Below are 20,418 nucleotides of genomic sequence, written 5' to 3'. Positions count from 1 at the left end.
GTAACCAAGGCCGAGCGCAAAGCACGCTGGGAGTTGTAGTTCGCCATTCTCCCGGCATGCCCCGCGCTCCCTCACCGCTGATTGGGCGGCAGCGCTGCCCGGCGCCTGCGCACTGCGCGGCCGGGGGGAGGCCCGGGCCGGAGCCGTTTCCTTCAGCGCGGAGCCCGGCGGGGGGCACCGGTTCCGGTACCGGGAGCGGCTGTTCCCTCCTCCCCCCACCCCCCCCTCCCCTCGGTGGTGCCCTGCGCGCTGATTGGCTGAGGAGAGAACGGACCCGTGCGTCAGAGCGCTGGGGGGTGACGCCACGGGGGTGCGTGCGTGACGTCACCGCGGGGCCGGGGGGCTCGTGGCCGATGTTAACGGGGGGGGGGGGCGGGGCCGCGGGGCAGGCACCGGGGGGGGGAGGGGTGTTAATGAACTACGGGTCTGATGGGGGGAGGGGGGAGGGGGCAAGGACCGGACGGGAGGGGAGGGAGAACGGGGGGGGGGGGGGGGGGTCTTGTTCGGTCCCACGGTGCCGGTGTCACGGGCCCGGTCCCGGTGTCAGCCCCGCGCACTGAACACGTGTGTGGGCCCCGGGGCTGCCTCCCCCGGGGCTGCGGGAGGGGAGCGGCCATGCCCCGGTCACCTCCGGGGGTTGGAGCCCATGGGTCGGAGCCCATGGGGTGAACAGGAGCCTGGGGGTGAACGGGAGGCTCCATCCGGAGGGCTCTGTGCTGTGTGCGCTCCGGGGCTGCCTCGGGGGCAGAAGGAGGCATCGTTGATGCAGGAGCTGCTCCTGGCATGGGGAGCACTGACACATCCCTCAGCACAGCCTCTGCTGCCCCATCCTGGGGGTGGCTCCTCCGATCACAGCTGCTCACCAGCGGCTGCTGCTTCTCTCTCCCTTCCTTCAGGCTGAGCGAGGAGGAAGCTCCCCATGAAGAACCAAGGCGCAGACACCAAAGCGGCCCCGCGGCCTCCCAGCTCCCCCAGGATGAGCAGTGCTCTGGTGCTGGAGGAGGGCGACGCGCCGGAGGCCACAGCACCGATGGAAGGTGGGGAGGCCCCAGGGCCTGGTTCCATTCACGTTAATGAAGTGGCTCCAGGTTAAAACCAGCCCTGCCATTGTCCTGTGATGGCTCAGGGGTTGGTTTGGTAACCGGCTGCTGTGGGGCTCATCTGGAGAGGCTTTAGTGCTTCCCAGCTGCTCTTCCCCAGAGCCCCTGCAGCTGGGGACAAGGGGCAGTGCAGCTGCTCTTATACATAAGGAGGAGGCTGATGCAGCTTCCAGATCTATTGTCATGGATAAAACACCTGGCTCTGGGGATATTGGGAAGCAGTTCCTGCAAGGGAAGGCTCCAACACAACCTGCTTTCCATCACTGGGTGGGGAGGAAGGGGAATTCCTGCTCTGGACGGATGTCAGGGGCTTGGTTGTGCTCCCTGATCGAAGGAGTGGCTCTGGGGGTGCCCCACTGTTGTCAGGGCAGCTGGGATGCAGTGGAACAAAGCAGCTTATGTGCAGCCTGGAGAGGAGGAGCTGCATGGAGACCTCAGAGCAGCTTCCAGTGTCTGAAGGGGGCTACAAGGATGCTGGAGAGGGACTCCAGGGAATGGAGTGACAGGATAAGGGGTGATGGGTTCAAACTGAAACAGGGGAAGGTCAGGTTGGAGATAAGGAAGAAGCTGTTCCCTGTGAGGGTGCTGAGGCGCTGGCACAGGGTGCCCAGAGAAGCTGTGGCTGCCCCATCCCTGGCAGTGCTCAAGGCCAGGTTGGACACAGGGGCTTGGAGCAGCTGCTCCAGTGGAAGGGGTTGGAGCTGGAGGAGCTTTAAGCTCCCTTCAACCCAAACCATTCCATGTTGCTGGAGTTCAGCCCCTCAGTGCCATGAGGTGCTCAGGAACCCTTCCCTTTGCCCTGTGCTTATAGAGCCCAGAGAGCAGCCAACGGAAGGGGAATCTCATGCTTTGTGTCCCATCTCCCACAGCTCCTCTGGCCCAGGAGGACCCCAAACCCCCCCGGCCTGCTGTGCGCGACGTGTCTGAGGAGCTGAGCAGGCAGCTGGAGGACATCCTGAACACATACTGCGTGGACGCCAGGCAGGAGGCTCCGGGGGAGGACGGGGGGCAGAGTGAGCCCCCGGAGCCTGAGGAGCCCGACAAGGGGCGCAGCGAGTCCCCAAGGAACGGGGAGCAGGAGCCGGGCGGCCCCGAGATCAATGGGGAGAAGGAGAACAGCAAAGGGACTGAGGAGTTCCGGCCTGGGGAGGAGTGTGGGGAGCGGGATCAGAAGAAGGCACAGGAGAAGAAGAAAGCCAAGGGCTTGGGTAAGAGGTTCCTGGCTCTGGTGATGCTCTGAGAGCTTCCGTGGGTCATGGATTTAGGTGCCCTCAGCAGCACTTGGCAATGATGCAGCATCCGATGGGAGGAGTGCACCGAGTGCTGCAAAGGCACTGACTGCTCCTGGCTGCTGCTGCAGCCTCCCGTGTCTGTGGTGTTCTCTCCCGCTGGATATGACCCCTGTAGCCAGCCCAGTGGTGGTTCCCCCTTGGAAAACCAGGTCTCTCCCCAGCTCAGCTGGAATCCATGGGGCAGAGGCCTGGAAAGGCGCTGGAGATGCAGCTGTGGCCAGGGCAGGGCTGTGAGGCCTGGCTCTCCTCTCTGCTCTCTTTGCCCTCGGGACGCTGTGTGAGTGCTGTTGTTTTAATTGCACGTCTCCTTCCAGGCAAAGAGATCACTTTGCTGATGCAGACCCTGAACACCCTGAGCACACCAGAGGAGAAACTTGCAGCACTGTGCAAGAAATATGCTGAGCTGGTGAGTGCTGGTTCCCTGCAGGCTCTGGGGCTGGGTGAGGACACTGCAGCCGTGAGCAGGCAGAAGGTGCTTGTAGATCCTTGGGGTTTGTCTTGATGGTGCAAGGAGCAACCCAGGAGCACACACCTGGGATCCCTGCACTGCTGGAGATCCCAAGAGCAGAGGAATGAGGGTGCTGGGCCCAGGCAGGCAGTGTTTGCAGAAGGACAAGGAGCAAATCTGCTCCTCTCAGAGCACAGAGAGCATCTCACTGATCCCCATGTCCCCTCCTCGGGGTGCAGCCGATTGCTCTGCCCTGGCTCCATCCGTGCCCTTTGCTCCCCTGTCACAGCTGGAGGAGCACCGCAACTCCCAGAAGCAGATGAGGATCTTGCAGAAGAAGCAGACGCAGCTGGTGCAGGAGAAGGATCACCTGCAGAGTGAGCACAGCAAAGCCATCCTGGCCCGCAGCAAGCTGGAGAGCCTGTGCCGTGAGCTCCAGAGGCACAACCGCACCCTCAAGGCAGGTGTCTGCTGGGTGCTCATCCAGAGCCAGGGCAGAGCCTTGGTTCTGCCCTTAACCCACCCCTGCCCGCAGTGCCCGGTTGTTACTTCAGGATATATCACTGGGGAAAGGGAGGGGAAGGGCCCAAAGCGACTTCCTCATTGATGGAAGCAGTGGTGGGAGGCTGAGTTCTGAGCATCCCAGGTTTGGGCTGTTTGCTCAGGCACAGAGGTTGATGTGTCTGTGCCTTCCTCCCGCAGGAGGAGGGTGTCCAGCGTGCGCGGGAGGAAGAGGAGAAGCGGAAGGAGGTGACCTCCCACTTCCAGGTGACGCTGAACGACATCCAGCTCCAGATGGAGCAGCACAACGAGAGGAACTCCAAACTGCGCCAGGAGAACATGGAGCTGGCAGAGAGGCTCAAGAAGCTCATTGAGCAGTATGAGCTGCGGGAGGAGGTGGGAGATGTGGGGCTGGGCTGCTCGGGGGGGCTCTGGGGTCGCTGCCGGGGCTGTTGGTGACCCAGTGGTGCTGTTCCCTTGGCAGCACATCGATAAGGTGTTCAAACACAAGGACCTGCAGCAGCAGCTGGTGGATGCCAAGCTCCAGCAGGCACAGGAGATGCTGAAGGAGGCAGAGGAGAGACACCAGAGGGAGAAGGACTTTGTAAGTGTCAGAGCCCTCATGGCTGTGAATGCTTTTGGCCTTGTCCCTCTGGGGTGGTTTGTCCATGTGGGATCCCTGGTGCAGAGCCCAGTTAGGATCAGGCCCTCCCAGGCTCACAGCTCAGCAAGGACTGATCCCTCAGGATTCCGCAGTGGGGCTGGAGTCCTGTTCTGCTCTTCCAGTGCCCCCAAGCCCACTCCTGTCTGCAGCCCATGCAGCAGCCATGCAGTAACCAGGTAACTGCTTTTGCTCTTCCCCAGCTGCTGAAGGAAGCTGTGGAATCCCAGAGGATGTGTGAGCTGATGAAGCAACAGGAGACCCATCTCAAGCAGCAGGTGAGGTGGTTGATGAGATGGGCATCACTGGGGCTCTGTGCTCGGCCTCATTGTTGGGTTGGGGTCCTTTTCCTTTCTCCCTAAGCAGGACACCACCCACAGTTCCCTAAAGCAGAAGGGGCAGGGGCAGGGGTGCTGCTGGGTTTGGTGCTGGTGAGCCTGTGTTGGTGTGGTGTGAGCAGACAATTCCTACAGCACTTCTGCCTTTTCCCAGTGCTGGGATCCCTGCACCAGCCCCAGCAGTTGCCTCTTACCAAGGCCAGGGGGTGTTTGTGGAACACATCAGTCCCAGGATCCTTCCCTAGAGAAGCGTTTTCCCACATTCCCTGCTCCCTGATGCTGGCAGAGCAGCTCCAGCTCCTGGTTTGTCACCAGGCTCAGTTCTTGGCTGCCACAGGCCCTGTTCCGGCTGTAACCTTCCCTCTGCCCACAGCTCGCTCTCTACACAGAGAAGTTTGAGGAGTTCCAGAACACCCTTTCCAAAAGCAGTGAAGTGTTCACCACGTTCAAACAGGAGATGGAGAAGGTGGGTCCATGGCTGCTCCCGCACAGGCTCCCTGCTCACAGCACAGCCCTGTCCCCTGCCTTGTTGGGTGCTGGTCAGTGCTTGATGGTGGCTGCAGGAGATGGGGAGATGTGTCCTGCTGGGATCCTGGGTGCCCATGTGAGGTGTCCCAGGGCCCAGCCCTCTGCCCCTGCCTTACTTGTCCCCTTTCTGTCACCTGTAGATGACAAAGAAGATCAAGAAGCTGGAGAAGGAGACCACCATGTACCGCTCCCGCTGGGAGAGCAGCAACAAGGCTCTGCTGGAGATGGCTGAAGAGGTGAGGAGGCTCTGTTCCCTGTTCCCTGCCCGGGGTGGTGGGAGCCCTGTGGCCCATGGTGGGTGCAGGAGCTCAGTGTCTGCAGCAGTTGGCCTCTGGGAGCACAGGAAGGAAGCATCCGTGATGCATCAGGTTTGCTGTGGTCTGGGGTTCGTTGGTTGGATGTGATGATCTTTTCCAGCCTCATTGATTCAATGATCCTATGTTCTGTTTGCTCCATCACGAGTATCTCCCCCTTGGGCTCCCCCCCTGGGTTTCAGCCCTGCCTCTGTGCCTGGAGGAGGCTGAGCCGCTGCTCTCCTTGCAGAAAACCCTGCGGGACAAGGAGCTGGAGGGGCTGCAGGTGAAGATCCAGCGCCTGGAGAAGCTGTGCCGAGCGCTGCAGACTGAGCGCAATGACCTCAACAAGAAGGTGCAGGACCTGTGTGCCCATGTGCCCCGAGCAGACACCGACCTGGGCGAGCCCATGAAGGACCCTCCTCGGGACAGCTCAGACGTGGCTCCAGCTGAGGAATGCCTGAACTTGGGAAAGCCGAACCCGGATCCTGCACCAGAGAGCATGGGAGAACTGAGCATAGGAGCCTTGGGGCAGAGCGGGACTGAGGGAGGCAGCCGGGGCGCTGACTGAGCCTGCACAGGTAGGGCGAGGGAGGGCAACATCAGTGCTTCCATAGACTCCATCCGATGCCCTGCTCCAGGTCTTGGGATGGGCAGGAGAGGCCCTGAGGGGACCTGAGATTTCCTAGCTTAGGTTTTTGGAGGGTTTTTAAGATTTTATATATATATATATATATATGATATATAAATACATGCAGGGCAGCGTCCGCTTTATAGGTGAAAACGAGAACGACCCACGCTGCGTGTGCGTGAATAACTAATATATGGAGCTCAACTGATGGACCCTCTCACTGGGAGACCTTGGCATGGGCAGGCTGCAGCTCCCCAAAAACCTCGTGCACCTCAGGAACTGCCCTGGCCCAGCAGGAGCATCCGGATGCAGCAACAGCTCTCACATGGAGTGAAAGCAATGGAGCAACACAGGGAGAAACGAAGCATTTCCCAGCACTGATTCCCCCTCCTCGGGTCCGGAAGGAGGCTCCTGGACTTGCTCCTGGGTTCCATGCTCTGGCTGGCAGCAGACGAGGCCGATTCCCCTCCTCTGTGTGGGTTCTGTGTGTGCAGCAGGGTCAGAACGCAGCAGAGCAGCTGGGGGGGGTCCGGTTCTCCCCAGAACCCGCCGGTGTCTCAGTAGCCTTATGAATTCACAGTTGCCTCTTTGCTATACGCACACGTGCACAAGTGTATTAAACAGTTAACCCAACGCTCTCCTTCCCCAGTGTTCTGCACCTCAGTTCCTGTGCTCCTGCCCCAGCTCCATCCCTTGGTGCCCCTGGAGCTGGGGCTCCAGGAGGATAAATCCTGTGTCTGCTCCATGACACCACTGCTGACCCCATCACTGGGAGTGCTGGGGTCAGACCCCCATGGACCCTCAGCCTGGCTGTGCTGGTGCTGTCACAGCTCCCCCCTTTCTCCTTTCCCCCTTTGCTCTCCCCAGTGCAGGTCTCTGCAGCCCCAAGGACCCTGCTGTGCTGTGCTGGACAGATGGAGCCTGCTGCTGGCACAGGCCCAGGGCAGCTCTTCCTGCTTCAGACCTTCTCCTTTCACTGTTGTGTTGGGAGACCTCAGCTCGTTGTTAACCTCCTCCTGCAGCTCCTTCACAACGGGCTCCTCTCAGCGTTGCCTTCCTTGTGCTGGGAGCTGTTCCCTGCATGGCAGCAGCTCTGGTTCCTCTCCCAGCACTGGGGCTGCTCTTGCTCCTTGTGCTGCTGAACCCTCACCCAGGAGCTGCCTCCGCATCCCCCTTCCCTGCCCAGGGAGCTCAGGGCCTAACAAAGGCAGAGATGGAGTCTCTGGAGCCTTCAGCACCCGATGGAGCCGTTGTGGCTTCAGCAGCTGCTTCCCCCAGCGCAGGGACACGGGAAGGAGCCCCCTGCAAGTGAATGTGGCTCTGGGCTTCCCTTAAAACCCCTTAGGAAAGCACGAATCCCCTTTTGGTTTCAGGACAGAACCCGCTGCAGGGGCTCCTGTATCCAATGGACCCCCCCCCCCCCCCCACACTGCTGCTGCTGCCTCTTGTTTGTGGCTCCTCGTGTTGGGGGGTGAAGATCTGGGCTGTGGGGCACCAAGGGGGGAGGCCGGGAGGGACCCGGAGCCCCTGTGGGGGGCAGGGATGGGTTGGGTTTGTCCCTGGCACCTCCTGTGAGCCACGGAGCCCCCGAGCACCACGTCCTGCCCCGGGTGTCCCGATGGCATCCGGATGGTCCTGGTGCTGGCATCATCCCTGGTGCGGTTCTGGGTGCACCGGGGGACGGGGCTCGTCCCTGCAGACCCCGCTGACCCTGGGAGACCCCCGGGGAGGGGGGTGGCAGGACCATGGCCGCATCCTGCCCTGTCCCCATCGCCACGTGGAGCCGGTGCTGAGGCTGCCAGCGCCGGTGCTCGGCAGTGCCACAGCACCGGGACGCTCCGGAGGAAGTTCCCTTTCCCTTTAAATGCAAATCCCGGCCCCGGGGCTGCGGGAGCAGTGTCCGGAGGCCGCGGGGCCGCGGCCGGGTGCGCTCCGCAGGCTGGGCCGGTACCGGCCGCAGGTCAGTGCGGAGGCTGTGGCCAAAGGGGCTCCCCCATCCCGGTGCTGCCGCTATCGGAGGGCCCCGAGCGGGGCTGGGGGGGGCCGGGTCCCCCCTCGGGCTCGGGGCCGCTCTCGGTGCGTGGGGCCGGAATCCTCCTTCCCGTTGGGAAGCGTCCGGTAGCTCCCGGCCCGAAGGCACCAACGGGAGCCGCCTGCAGCCGTGTCTGCCCCGCAGGGTCCCGGCTCCGGTGCCCATCGCCATGGAGGAGCGCAGGAGGAAGCGCAGCCCCCGGCCCTGCCCGGCCCCACCGCTGCCCCCCAGCAGGAGCACGTCCCTGGCGCTGCCGCTGCCCCCCCTGCCCTCGCCCCGACAGCGCGCACGGCTCAGGCGGTCAGTGCTGGGGCAGGGGACGGGCAGAGACCTGCAGGCTGCGGGGGGGGCACCAGGGGCTGTGTACCCGGTGTGGGTGACACCAGTGTCTGTGTTCCCAATATGGGTGACACCAGGGTCTGTGTACCCGGTACAGGTGACACCAGTGCCTGTGCACACAGTGTGGGTGACACCAGTGTCTGTGTTCCCAGTGCAGGTGACACCAGTGTCTGTGTACCCAGTACAGGTGACACCAGTGTCTGTGTACCCGGTGCAGGTGACACCAGTGCCTGTGTACCCAGTACAGGTGACACCAGTGTCTGTGTACCCAGTGCAGGTGACACCAGTGCCTGTGTACCCGGTGCAGGTGACACCAGTGTCTGTGTACCCAGTGCAGGTGACACCAGTGTCTGTGTTCCCGGTACAGGTGACACCAGTGCCTGTGTACCCGGTGCAGGTGACACCAGTGTCTGTGTGCACAGTGCGGTTGACACCAGTGTCTGTGTACCCGGTGCAGGTGACACCAGTGCCTGTGTACCCGGTGCGGGTGACACCAGTGTCTGTGTACCCAGTGCAGGTGACACCAGCGTCTGTTCCCGGTGCAGGACCAGCAAGGAGCGGGTGCGCGGCACGGCGATGGCGCGGGGGGCTCCGCTGCAGCACAGCTTCCTCACCGACGTGTCCGACGTGTGCGAGATGGAGGGGGGACTGCTCAGCCTCCTCAGCGACTTCCACTCGGGAAAGCTGCAGGCCTTTGGTGAGGGGATGGGGTTAGGGTTAGGGTTAGGGTTAGGGGGCCGCGGGGCTGTGACGGCTCCGTGCATGGCACAGGGAAGGGTTAGGGTTAGGGTTAGGGGGCTGCGGGGCTGTGATGGCTCCGTGCATGGCGCAGGGAAGGGTTAGGGTTAGGGTTAGGGTTAGGGGGCTGCGGGGCTGTGACGGCTCCGTGCATGGCACAGGGAAGGGTTAGGGTTGGGGTTAGGGTTAGGGGGGCTGCGGGGCTGTGACGGCTCCATGCATGGCACAGGGAAGGAGTGCTCCTTCCAGCAGCTGGAGCACGTGCGGGAGATGCAGGAGAAGCTGGCTCGGCTCCACTTCGGCCTCGATGGCTGCGTGGAGGAGCTCCCTGAGGAGCAGAAGAAGGCGGCGGCTGACAGGAACCTGGACCAGCTGCTGGCACACGTGAGTGTCCCCCCTGCCTGCTCCTGCTGCCGTGGCCGGGGTCACGTTGGCCCCAGCTGTGCCAACGGTGCCTTAACCTCTGTCTTTTTGTCTCCTGCAGCTGGAGGAGCTCAGCAGCTCCATGTATCCTGGGTGATGGTGGTGGTGATTTTAGTGGTGTGGCAGTGGTGGCAGTGGTAACAGTGGTGGTGGTGACAGTGACAGTGGTGGCAGTGATGGTGGTGGTGGCAGTGATGGTGATTGTAGCAGTGGTGATGGTGGTGGCAGTGGTGGTAGTGGTGACCGTGATAATGGTGACAATGGTGGCAGTGGTGGTGATGATGATTGTGGCGATGGTGGCACTGGTGACAGTGATGATGCTGGTGGCACTGGTGATGGTGATGATGCTGGTGGCACTGGTGATGCTGGTGGCACTGGTGATGATGATGCTGGTGGCACTGGTGATGCTGGTGGCACTGGTGATGGTGACAGTGATGGTGATGCTGGTGGCACTGGTGATGATGATGCTGGTGGCACTGGTGATGGTGACAATGATGGTGATGCTGGTGGCACTGGTGACAGTGATGATGATGCTGGTGGCACTGGTGACAGTGATGGTGATGCTGGTGGCACTGGTGATGATGATGCTGGTGGCACTGGTGATGGTGATGCTGGTGGCACTGGTGGCACTGGTGATGGTGATGCTGGTGGCACTGGTGGCACTGGTGATGGTGACAGGGCCGCACTCCCCTCTGCGCTCTCCCTTGACCCGCACGCAGTCAGAAGCTGCACTTGGCCGAGAGCTCCGACCCTGAGGACTCCACTGCCTGACCCAGCGCCCGGTCCGGCCCCGGTGCCACCGCACGGGAACCCCCCCCCTCCGCAGCCGTCTTGGTACGGCCCACAACGGCCAGTGGGCGGGGCCTGGCAGTGCCGCGGCCGGATGACGCCATCAGCCGGCGCCGGGGTGCCGGAGACATGGCGGCCGAGGCGGAGGGATGGCGGCGGCTGCTGCGGGCAGTGACCCGCATGCAGGTCGGGACCGGGACCGGGACACGCGGCTGGGACCGGGGACCTGAATGGGCCGGGCTGGGGGGGGGGGAAACAGCCGCGGGGGAGGTGGCTGAGGGGGCTCCAGTGGGGGGCACAGCTGGATGGGGCACAGCTGGATGGGGCACAGCTGGATGGGGCACAGCTGGGGATGGGGCACAGCTGGATGGGGCACAGCTGGGGATGGAGCACAGCTGGATGGGGCACAGCTGGGGATGGAGCACAGCTGGATGGGGCACAGCTGGGGATGGGGCACAGCTGGGGATGGGGCACAGCTGGGGATGGAGCACAGCTGGATGGGGCACAGCTGGGGATGGAGCACAGCTGGATGGGGCACAGCTGGGGATGGAGCACAGCTGGATGGGGCACAGCTGGATGGGGCACAGCTGGGGATGGGGCACAGCTGGGGATGGGGCACAGCTGGGGATGGAGCACAGCTGGATGGGGCACAGCTGGATGGGGCACAGCTGGGGATGGGGCACAGCTGGGGATGGGGCACAGCTGGATGGGGCACAGCTGGATGGGGCACAGCTGGATGCGGCACAGCTGGATGGGGTTGGCAGGGGCCGTGCATCGGGCGCTGCCTCATTAAAAGCTGCCATAGTTCCAGACCCGTCTGCTCCTTGTGCGCCGGGTGCTGTGGGTGGCAGGGAGGTGGCCGTGGGGCTGGGGTGTGTGTGTGGGGGGGTTGTAACCGGCTCCACCGGCACCCCCGGCCCGTTCCCGCAGGCCTGTGTCAGGGGTTACCTGGTGCGGAAGCGGTTCCAGAGCCTGCGGGCAGCGTACGAGGAGGTGGTTTTGGAGATCGAAGGAGACCTGAGCCAGCTGCAGTGGAGGGGACGGCTCCTGCCCCGGCCTGTCTTCATCCCCGAGGTCTGTGTGCCGGCACGGGCTGAGCTAGCGCAGCCCCTCTAAGGGGTGGTGGGGCAGCTGTGTAGATGGGGCTTGTGCAGCAGGAACCTGTGATTCTGCAACACAAAACCCAATGGTTACTGAGTGCTGCCTGGAAGAGCCTCCCTGGCTTGTGCCCGGAGGGTTTGTACCCCCGGGTGAAGCTCAGCCTCCGGTCAGGGGGTGCAGGTGACTCCCGTGGGGCTCCCACCTTCCCCGGTCATGCATTGGCCATTGGAAGTGCTCCTGCAGCAGCTGAGCGCTGCTCTGCAGGGGTTTGGGCACACCTGGAAGGAAAGAGCTCCAGCCCAGAGCAGTGCCCAGCACTGCTGCTGGTGGTGGTACAGAGCTCACAGCAGGGCCACCCTTCAGCTCGTTGTCTTTTCCATGTATTTCAATCTGTTGCCCGTTGCCCCTTTAGGAGCCAGCACAAGGGAAATGTTCAGGTCCATGTGAGGCTGCACCAGGTGACAAAGCCAGCATAGAAACACCGCAGAAGGAGCTGGATGCTTCTGAGCCAGAACAGGACCAGGGCTGCAGCAGCATGAATCCTACAGCCCAGGTGCTGAGTGAGAAGGGGCTGAGCCCCACGGGTGCAGGAGATGCAGTGACCCCCCTGAATCTGGAAGCTGATGAACACCCTGGAAAGGGAGGCAGTGCCCCAGCTGGGAGCAAGGACTGCCAGAACAACAGCAACGTGTCCCCTGGCCTGGAGGCAGAGTCCCTTGGAGCCTGCCTGGGTAAGAGCCAGGAGCTGTGATCTCTTGCATGGGCTCAGGGACCTGCTGATGAGCACCAGCAGCACAGTAGAGAACCCAAAACCTTGCAAATACCTTGGAGAAGCTGGAGCAGCTCCGTGCAGGAGAGACAGAAGTGGAATCTTTGTTCTACTAATGGGTTATTCGTCCATTTCTTGGCAGAAATTCCACTTGTGGACATAAAGGAACTTCCTCGGACTCGCTCTGGTCTCCAGTCCTACCGAAACCACTTGGTCATGGAGCTGCTGTGGTTGGAACAAGCTATTGTCAGCCGTAAAAATGTAAGGCCCTACCCTTTCCAAAGCATTGGGGCAGAGTGGTGGGGCTGGATCAGTTACCCAGGGGTTGGGCTGGAAGATGCCAGCAGCCTTGAGTTATCCTTCTCTAGGGGAACAGAAGCCCCAAAGGAATGATAAAGGGGAACAAGAGCTGTCTGGATCTGGTTACAGGCTTTGCTCCTGGGCTGTTCCTGCTTTGGTAACCACTCTGTGCAATGCAGTGCTCTGTACCCAGGCCCTGGGTGGCTTTGCACTGCTTGAAAGGTGGCACTTGTGCATCTTCTGGCCAAGTGCAGCAATTCTGCTGGCTGATGTGCAAGGGGGGCTGCCCTCCTGCTCGGAGACCTCTGGGATGTAATCATGAGTGCTTGGGTTTCTTTCTCTTGCAGTTCTTGACATTGAAGCAGAAGCTGGGGACTCCTGGAGGAGAGCACTCCTGAGCATAAGGGGCACTTGTATTGGTGTGGAGAGGAGCTGCAGCACTGGTGTTGTGATGTGGCCTCGTGGACAGCAGCAGCTATGGGGAACTCCAGCTTTCTGGGTTGACGTTTGCCACTTCAGGTGAATGCTGCAAGAAAGCCTCTTGTTTCTTCTAAATGTGAATATTTGACCAAAGCAGGGGTTGGACATCACTGTGAAGCCAGGAGGTGGTTGTGTGTGCTGGAGGGAGTCCCAGAGATACCTCCTCCTACAAGAACCCTGTTTCTGTTGGCTGAGCTGGATGGTCCTAGGGGCAAAACAAGGTTAGGAGGACTGTTGCTTGTGCACAGCTTGTTACTTGTTGCTTGTGCACAGCTCATTGCTTGTGGTGGAACTAAAATGCCTGAAGGCAGAAGGTGCCTCAAACCTGCAGGAACAAGCTCTTCTGTGCCAACCTGTGTGTGATTCATACCAGTGTCTGTGTATTTGGGGTGGCTGCACATCAAATCTGACCTTCAGGACATGAGGCTTGGATCCCAGCTCACATATGGATGGCCATTGTAGCATCTCTGTGGCAGAGTGACCTGGGCTGGTGCTTGAGGGGGCAAGTAAGGACTTGTGGGGTTTGGAGCTTTCTTTATACATTCCTCTAGTCCAGGAGCATTCAGGGTCCCTCAGAAAGGGACTTTTCATGTGGTGCTGTGGTTCTTTACCCCACGTGTACTGTGGAAATGCTGTATGTTCCTGCAGCCTGAGCAGTCACTCTTGCCATGTGGTGGATGAATCCTGCTCCTGAATGAAGCTGGTTTGTTTGTGAATAAAAAGCTTTCCTGATGCTCATCTCTGTTGATTCCTGGCTGGCTCCTGCCTTCTCCTGGGCAGAGCCAAGTGAGTCCATGGTCCTTTTTAACCCACAGCATCCTGTTCAGTGCAAAGGGTGGAGCATCCACTGAGATGTGTATGTTTGATGCAGACAGTACAGAAACCCATCATACTTCTCATGCGGGTAGAAGGGGTGACTGCATCTGGGTAGTGCTGCTGTGGCTGAGATGTGAGCTGCTGCCATCAAGATATTGGTGCTTACTGTGCCTCTGGGCTTGGTAATCACAGAATCCCGGAGTGGTTTGGGTTGGAAGGGACCTTAAAGCTCCTCCAGCTCCAACCCCTGCCACAGGCAGGGACCCCTTCCACTGGAGCAGCTGCTCCAACCCCTGTGTCCAACCTGGCCTTGAGCACTGCCAGGGATGGGGCAGCCACAGCTCCTGTGTTAATCTGAGCCTGGTGACCACAGTGCCTGGTGAGCTCGCTCGCAGTGTTGGGTGTCTGAGCATTCAAGAGCCGTTTGGTTCCTGGTTTTCACATCGAAAGCTGCTCTCTGGGTTGTTTGATGTGGCCTCCAGGTGGCCCCACAACTTCCTCCGGCTGGGCCTGCATCCATGGAGACAGCCGCTCACCCCAGGCAGCGCTGGGAAGGGACAGTGCAGCCTGAGAGGGGCTGATCCGAGGGTTTAGGCTCAGTGGAGCTCTCCACTCCCCACACTGTGTGTGGGCAGCAGGACCCCTGAGAGATGAGCTCCCGTGGCTTAGCCCTGGCACCTCCAGCCAAGACCGTGCTTGTGTATCGCAATGGTGACCCCTTCTTCCCCGGGAGGAGGTTTGTGCTGAACCCGCGGCGCTTCCTGACCTTGGAGACCTTCCTGAACGACGTGACCAAGAGCATCGATGCCCCCGTGGCCGTGAGGAACCTCTACACCCCCCGGCACGGCCGCTGCGTGGTGGGGCTGGGGGACCTGCAGGATGGGTGCCAGTACGTGGCTGCGGGCTTCGAGAGGTTCAAGAAGCTCGAGTGAGTGGATGGGGTTTGGGGAGCAGCTTCCATGACCTCGGTGGGGAATGGATTGGGGGGGAACAAGAGAGCTGAGGGAAGAGGGGGATAAAGCAAATGAGAAGCAGAGATGGGTTAGATTCTGGAAACTGTTAGACATAGAATCAACCAGGCTGGAAAAGCTCTTTCAGCTCATCCAGTCCAACCATTCCCCAGCACTGCCAAGGCCACCACTGACCCATGGCACTGAGGCCTCATCTCCACTTGCAGGGATGGTGCCTGCAGCCCTGCCTTGGGCAGCCTGTTCCAATGCCTGAGCACCCTCTGGGGAAGGAATTGTTCCTCAGCTCCATCCAAACCTGCCCTGGTGCTGCTTGAGGTCACATATTCCAGGTTAAAAGGAAAATGCAGATATTCCTGATAAAATCATTTGATTCTCAGGAAGAAAGGGACGTTTGTGTTCTCTGCCGGGATGCTGGGATAGGTGCTGCTGTGCTTCCAGCACCCTGTGGTGTGTGGGAGGTTTTGCAGCCACTATGAACAAATGCTTCTGCTTTGCTTTCATGGAAGGTTTTGTTTCCCAGTCCTGTGCAGTGTGGAGCTGGTTTGGCTCCTCCTGAGATAGAGCATTCAGGTTTTGTGACATCCCTTGAGAGGATGTGTCTGTGTGTGAGGTGAATCTGACTCCCTGGTGTGTTTTGTTGAGGGGGTGCTCTGGTCTGCATCAGCACCAGGCAGCCCTTGGAGCCTTCATCCAGCACAAAGGAACAAAACCTTCTGGCTGCTGTGTTTGACTGGGAATTTCTTCAGTGTAAAGGCCTTTAATTTAGGAGGAAGTTCTGGGACACCATGAGCTGAGGCATCTGGGGAATGGGAACAGAAGGGACCCAAATAAGTGCCTGTGCACCAAGCAGAGCAGTCAGGCATTTCCTTGCTGTGTGTTCAGCTGGTGGTGTTGTCTTCTTCTCACAGCTATTTAAATCATGGAAGGAAGAAGCTCCATGGAATGAGGCACAATGAGGGTCTGCAGGTGAGTCCTGGAGGTGATGGCTGCAGAGGCGCAGGGAGATGTGGGGCATTGAAACTGAAGTTGAGGTTTAGGGCTGTGAGGTGCCCAGTGAGATGAGGTAAAGGTGCCACAGGAATCAGTGTGTGAGACAGCACAGGGGCTGCTGCTGCATCCCTTCATCCCCCTTAGGGGAAGGATCTGTGCTCCTCACACTCAGCTGTGTGCTGAGCCTTGCTGTTGCTGGCAACAAACCCCTCCCAGCAGCAGCAGGGCCAGCAGATCCTGATGGAGGAAAGGAAACAGCCCTGGGAGGCTCCGTGCCAAGGCTGTGGCTGTTCTCATGCACTGAACTCTGTCTCCAGTTCCACACTGCAGCTCCCTGGAAGTCACGGCAGCAGAAGGACACCCATCCACCCTGCACCATACAGTGAGTGCCTCAGGGTCTTCTCCTTGGAGGGTCTCTGGGAATGGTTTTGGAGGAGGGAATTGCTCTGTGAGATCCTGGGAATGCTGCCCCACAGGGACAATTCCAGCTTCCACCAGAAGTAGTTGTCATAAATCTTATCCAGGCATCAGTGCCTGTCTTTCCCCTCTCCCCACCTTCCACAGCTGTGGGAATACCAGCTCATCGCCTGCTTGGGGTTGTTTCTTCCACAGTGTTTTCCGGAATGGGGATTTGCTGAGCCCTCCTTTCCCCCTGCCAGTCTCTAAGAGCCCCCTGCTGCAGTGGGATTCACTCTTGGCCACGGTGACAGAGAAAGCCGCCCTGCACAGCGGAGCTGTCTGTGGGTTAGTGTCTGGATAAGACTCTGTTGGCTCCTCTTTCCTTCCATTCACAACATAAGCAGCTCTGGTTCAGCAGGGGCTGGGAGCTCAGCCAGCCACTTCCAGTCTGCTTTTGCAAACTCATTTCATTTTCAGGTTTTCCCCATCTTTACATCAGAGATAACCCCAGTGCTTAGTGAGGAGGGCTGATGGTGCTGGTGGTCTGGTGAGGAGCTAAGCAAACAGTAAAGCATGGGATAAAAAGGAGTTTATGTGTAGAGGAATGGGATCTTATCCAACACATAGATCCTACCTTCCCTTCATACATCTGTTTACTGACACCCAAGGGAAAAGCTGAGATCTGCATCCCACTGGTCACTGGGTGTAGTATTTCTGCTTACTTACTTAGAGTAATATGAACAATGATTGATCCTCTGCCTTGTCTCATCCCTGTTTACCACTTGGCACTTGTTTCCTTCCATGCTGAGGGGTTGCTCTGGGTCTCCTCTCAGCTCTGAACCCTTTGCTGTCTCTTCGTTGAGGCTCTGCAGGCTGGATGGAACCTGGGTGTCTGGTGGAGAGGAGCTGGTGGATGGTGGGTACTACGTGGCAGTGGGAAATGAGGACTACAAGAAACTGCCTTACTTTGAGCTGCTGGTGCCCCAGGATCCTGCCAGGAGGACACTGTGGTATGTAGACTGCAGCCAAGTGAATTAAAGAATCCTCTCTGTGGTCTTCAGCTAAGGCCATCCCTTTTGTGCCTCTTCTGTCCAGTGCTGTCTGCTTCAGGGCTTGAGTTTTGCTTCATGTGTTGGAAGTTTAGGAGCAAATAATGTGTTTGCAAAGCTCTCAGTGTAGGGGCACTGAAGAGCATCTGCCCATGAGGCCGGGCACTGAATCTGCTGCTCTGTTACAGGAACCACCCAAATAACAGGAACAAAAGGCACCTCCAGAGGGTGAGTGGCTCAGCTGGTTCAGAACTGTGTGTGCTACCATCACTGTTGTTGCTGCACCATTCCTCCACAAGCAGTGGATGTGTCCAGCAATCTCCATTCCCTGTTGCCATGGCTACGGTACCTTTGCTAGCACCATTCCCAAAGGAATGACATGTTATATTGGAGGTGATTCACAATTCTGCATAGGAAAGCTCTTTGGATGAATTAGAACTTCAAAGGAAAACAACTCCTTTGAACTTACAAAGGAGAGAAAGCTCCAGTGAAGAGGTAGCTGATGGCTCCTCGGGGGGAGCCTGCTGTGCTGAGTTTGCTAGAGAGGCTGGGCAACATTTCACAGTGGTTGGGCACTGTCAGCCTTGCCCCCTGGACCACTGCTGTTAGTGTTTGGGTGTCACATCTCTCCTCTGCAGGGGGACAGAATCATTAGGGGTTAACTAAACTACCTCTGAATTAAGTGTAGAGGCCCAAGTTTACATACCGAAGCCATGAGACTGGAAGGGGAATCCTGGAATTTAGTCCCAGGATCCTCCTGTAATAGTGAGGTGTGACATTGATTTCTTTCTCAGCACAAAAAGGCACAAGCTACAGGCAAATCACAAGAGGCTGTGGCAAGGAAAAGGGATGCCAGTGACTCTGAGGATGACAAGCACCGAATGATGCTGCCCCTGGCAGGAAAGAGCTCGGAGGAGTTGGCAGAGGGAGTGTGATGGGAGAAGAGGTACATTCAGGTACACCTCTACCTGCACAGCTGCAGTAACAGCAGCATGTGAATCCCAGATTCCTGGACTACCACAGCCTGGCCAGGCATTCTGATGGATTCACAAACTCCCAAAATCAAGCATCCTCACCATCTGGGCTTGAGAAGCACGGTACCAGCGAGCAATGCATCAGATGCACACTGTTGTTAAATGATGAAGATCTTTCCCCTTTTCTGCTGCTTGTCTGAACTGTAATTCAGCTGGTTTGGATCTGAACTTGGGAAGGAGGAATTACTAAATAGAATACAGGCCTTTTACACTTTTCTCTGCCAGGAACTTCATTCTATGTCAGATACTTCTTATAATGAGATGTCATTGCATCACCAGCCCTCTGCTTTGGAATGCTTGGATGATGTTTGCAGCAATCAAACCCATTCCCCAAAACGATATATATATTATTTCTGTGAACTTATTTTGGGAGCAGCTGCCTGATCTCAGAGGAGACATGGTAATAAACTGCTCTTGGATTGACCCTCCTTGTGCAAAGGGTTCTGTATTTCCCTCCCTAGTGCCTTTGATTATGGAAACCACTTTCACACTGGCCACAAAACCAGGGAGTTCTTAAACAGATTCCTTCTATATAAAATTCAATTGGTCAGTGTTCAACAGTTTATTAACCATTTATTACCCTTCCAGTGGTGAACAAGATGATTCAATCCTCCTTGCCTTGAAACACCCCCAGGTAAGAAATTCCTTGACTCCTGGTATTAACCAGGGTGTCCTTGCAACATGCCTGGTCCACCCTGATGCTCAGGGAATCCACACCATGCGTTGACAGCTTTTGACATCTGTGTATCAAAACAGAGCTTCCTGCGTCTGCTGCTGAGCCAGAAGCCCCCTTCAGCCACAGGGGGTTACCTTAGAAACTCTGCTTCTCAGTGCAGCTTGCTCATGAACCAGCCATGATTCCGAGGGGGATGAGCAGCATTCCTCCTGCAGCCCCTGCGGAAACCTTGGCTGGAAGAATCCAAACCTACCAGGGAGGGTCACGATTCCTCAGTCGCAGGATAAGTGACAGCTTGTTTGGGGTGGTACCGTGGGGAAGACACTGCCTAATGCCTCCTAACCCACAGGGCGGATGTGATGCTCCAGTCGTGGTCCTCATGGTCCCTGTGGGTGTCCCCGCAGTTACCGGAGAGGCTCCTGTTGTGCTGTTTAACTCCACCATCTACCGGCCATTGCTGGGGATGACACGGAGCAGGCACTGCTGGGCGAGAGGCCGGGAGCACGGCAGGACCTCACACCTCCCTTCTGCACCTCCTGCTCCTCCGTTACATGGCATCTTCTGCAGGGTCTGCCCAAAGCCCTTCCTTACCCGGGTTCCAGATGGGATCGCTTCGCGCTTGGTGCAAACCTGATCACGCTCTCAGCACAAGTGTTAGTGCTGCACATGGAGACAGACACGAGGGGAATGTGGGGCTGTGTGCAAGTGGGGACGGGCCCCGCTAGAGGATGGAGATTTTCTCCCCCCGGTCCTGCTGTCACTCAGAGCAGAGCTGCTCCAGCAGCTCCATGGCCTCCTCTGGCCTGGCCCCGGCAGCTCCATGTCCCGCTTGTGCTGCTGCCCCAGAGCTGGATCAGGGCTGCAGGGGGGTCACCCCACAGCGCACCAGAGGGGCAGGATCCGCTCCCTCAGCCGCTGCTCACGCTCTGGGGGTGCCCCCAGCACAGGGGGGGTCCTGGGCTCAGGATCGGGGTCATGGGGAGCTCCTCAGCACCCCGAGTCCTCCCCCTCGGGCTGCTCCCACCGCTCTCATACCGGGGGTTCCCCCCTCCCCCCTCCCTCCTCACCTCAGCACCGGAGCCCCCCCCCCCCCGAGGGGCGGGGCGATGGTGGCGCCTTTCCCGCCTCCCTCCAGCTGCGCCTGCGCAGAGCTCCGGCTCCCGCCTGCTCTGGCCTCACGCGCTCCCGCCGAGCCGGCACCGCGCGGCACGAGCCCAACCCCCCCCGCGGCGGGCACGGGTGAGGGGCGGCACCATTGGGGAGGGGGGGGCGGACGGTACCACGGGGAGGGGGGGGGGGAGCGGGCGAGACCACGGGGGAGGGGGGGGGGAGCGGGCGAGACCACGGGGGGAGCAGGGAGGGGGGGAGCGGGGAGAGGGGGAGCGGGCGGCACCACGGGGGAGCAGGGAGGGGGGGAGCGGGGAGAGGGGAGCGGGCGACACCACGGGGGAGCGGAGCGGGGGGGAGCGGGGGGAGCGGGCGGCACCACGGGGGAGTGGGGCTGGGGGGGGACAGGCGGCACCACGGGGGAGGGGGGAGCGGGCGGCACCACGGGGGAGGGGAAGGGGGAGGCGGGCGGCACCACGGGGAAGGGGGGAGGGGGGGGCGGGCGGGACCATGCAGAGCCCTTGGGGGGGGGATTGAAGGAGCGGGGGGCGCGGCGGGGACGGGCGGCAAGCGGCCCTCAGTGGCAGGCATGGCGGCGGGCGGGCGCTGAGGC

At 59.6% G+C, this 20,418-nt stretch overlaps 4 protein-coding genes across 4 annotated transcripts; all 4 read left to right on the top strand.

Annotated features, from left to right (window-relative positions):
- Nucleotides 1–123: 123 nt before the first annotated feature.
- Nucleotides 124–6,425, top strand: TXLNA (taxilin alpha). The gene is made up of 11 exons (XM_034069133.1): nt 124–310; nt 897–1,037; nt 1,970–2,308; nt 2,707–2,798; nt 3,130–3,300; nt 3,543–3,737; nt 3,826–3,945; nt 4,206–4,280; nt 4,714–4,806; nt 5,009–5,104; nt 5,412–6,425. Exons 2-11 carry the CDS (start codon nt 920–922, stop codon nt 5,730–5,732), a joined length of 1,620 nt encoding a protein of 539 aa, XP_033925024.1. The 5' UTR covers nt 124–310; nt 897–919; the 3' UTR covers nt 5,733–6,425.
- Nucleotides 6,426–7,696: 1,271 nt separating this feature from the next.
- Nucleotides 7,697–10,147, top strand: CCDC28B (coiled-coil domain containing 28B). The gene is made up of 6 exons (XM_034069148.1): nt 7,697–7,752; nt 7,969–8,124; nt 8,709–8,860; nt 9,131–9,285; nt 9,386–9,408; nt 10,044–10,147. Exons 2-6 carry the CDS (start codon nt 7,994–7,996, stop codon nt 10,093–10,095), a joined length of 513 nt encoding a protein of 170 aa, XP_033925039.1. The 5' UTR covers nt 7,697–7,752; nt 7,969–7,993; the 3' UTR covers nt 10,096–10,147.
- A 10-nt stretch (nt 10,148–10,157) lies between these two features.
- On the top strand, nt 10,158–12,717 carry IQCC (IQ motif containing C). The gene is made up of 5 exons (XM_034069145.1): nt 10,158–10,299; nt 11,044–11,187; nt 11,627–11,945; nt 12,126–12,244; nt 12,631–12,717. The coding sequence occupies exons 1-5, from the start codon at nt 10,243–10,245 to the stop codon at nt 12,679–12,681; spliced, it is 690 nt and encodes a 229-aa protein (XP_033925036.1). The 5' UTR covers nt 10,158–10,242; the 3' UTR covers nt 12,682–12,717.
- Nucleotides 12,718–14,229: 1,512 nt separating this feature from the next.
- Nucleotides 14,230–18,396, top strand: DCDC2B (doublecortin domain containing 2B). Its single transcript, XM_034069399.1, has 7 exons — nt 14,230–14,507; nt 15,459–15,516; nt 15,858–15,922; nt 16,153–16,284; nt 16,803–16,949; nt 17,177–17,216; nt 17,783–18,396. Exons 1-7 carry the CDS (start codon nt 14,230–14,232, stop codon nt 17,921–17,923), a joined length of 861 nt encoding a protein of 286 aa, XP_033925290.1. The 3' UTR covers nt 17,924–18,396.
- Nucleotides 18,397–20,418: the final 2,022 nt, after the last annotated feature.

Source organism: Melopsittacus undulatus, chromosome 14 (assembly GCF_012275295.1).
Source record: "Melopsittacus undulatus isolate bMelUnd1 chromosome 14, bMelUnd1.mat.Z, whole genome shotgun sequence".
In the NCBI taxonomy this organism is placed as follows: domain Eukaryota; kingdom Metazoa; phylum Chordata; class Aves; order Psittaciformes; family Psittaculidae; genus Melopsittacus; species Melopsittacus undulatus.
Note: the sequence above shows the minus strand (reverse complement) of the source record. Positions and strands in the feature narration are given on the sequence as shown.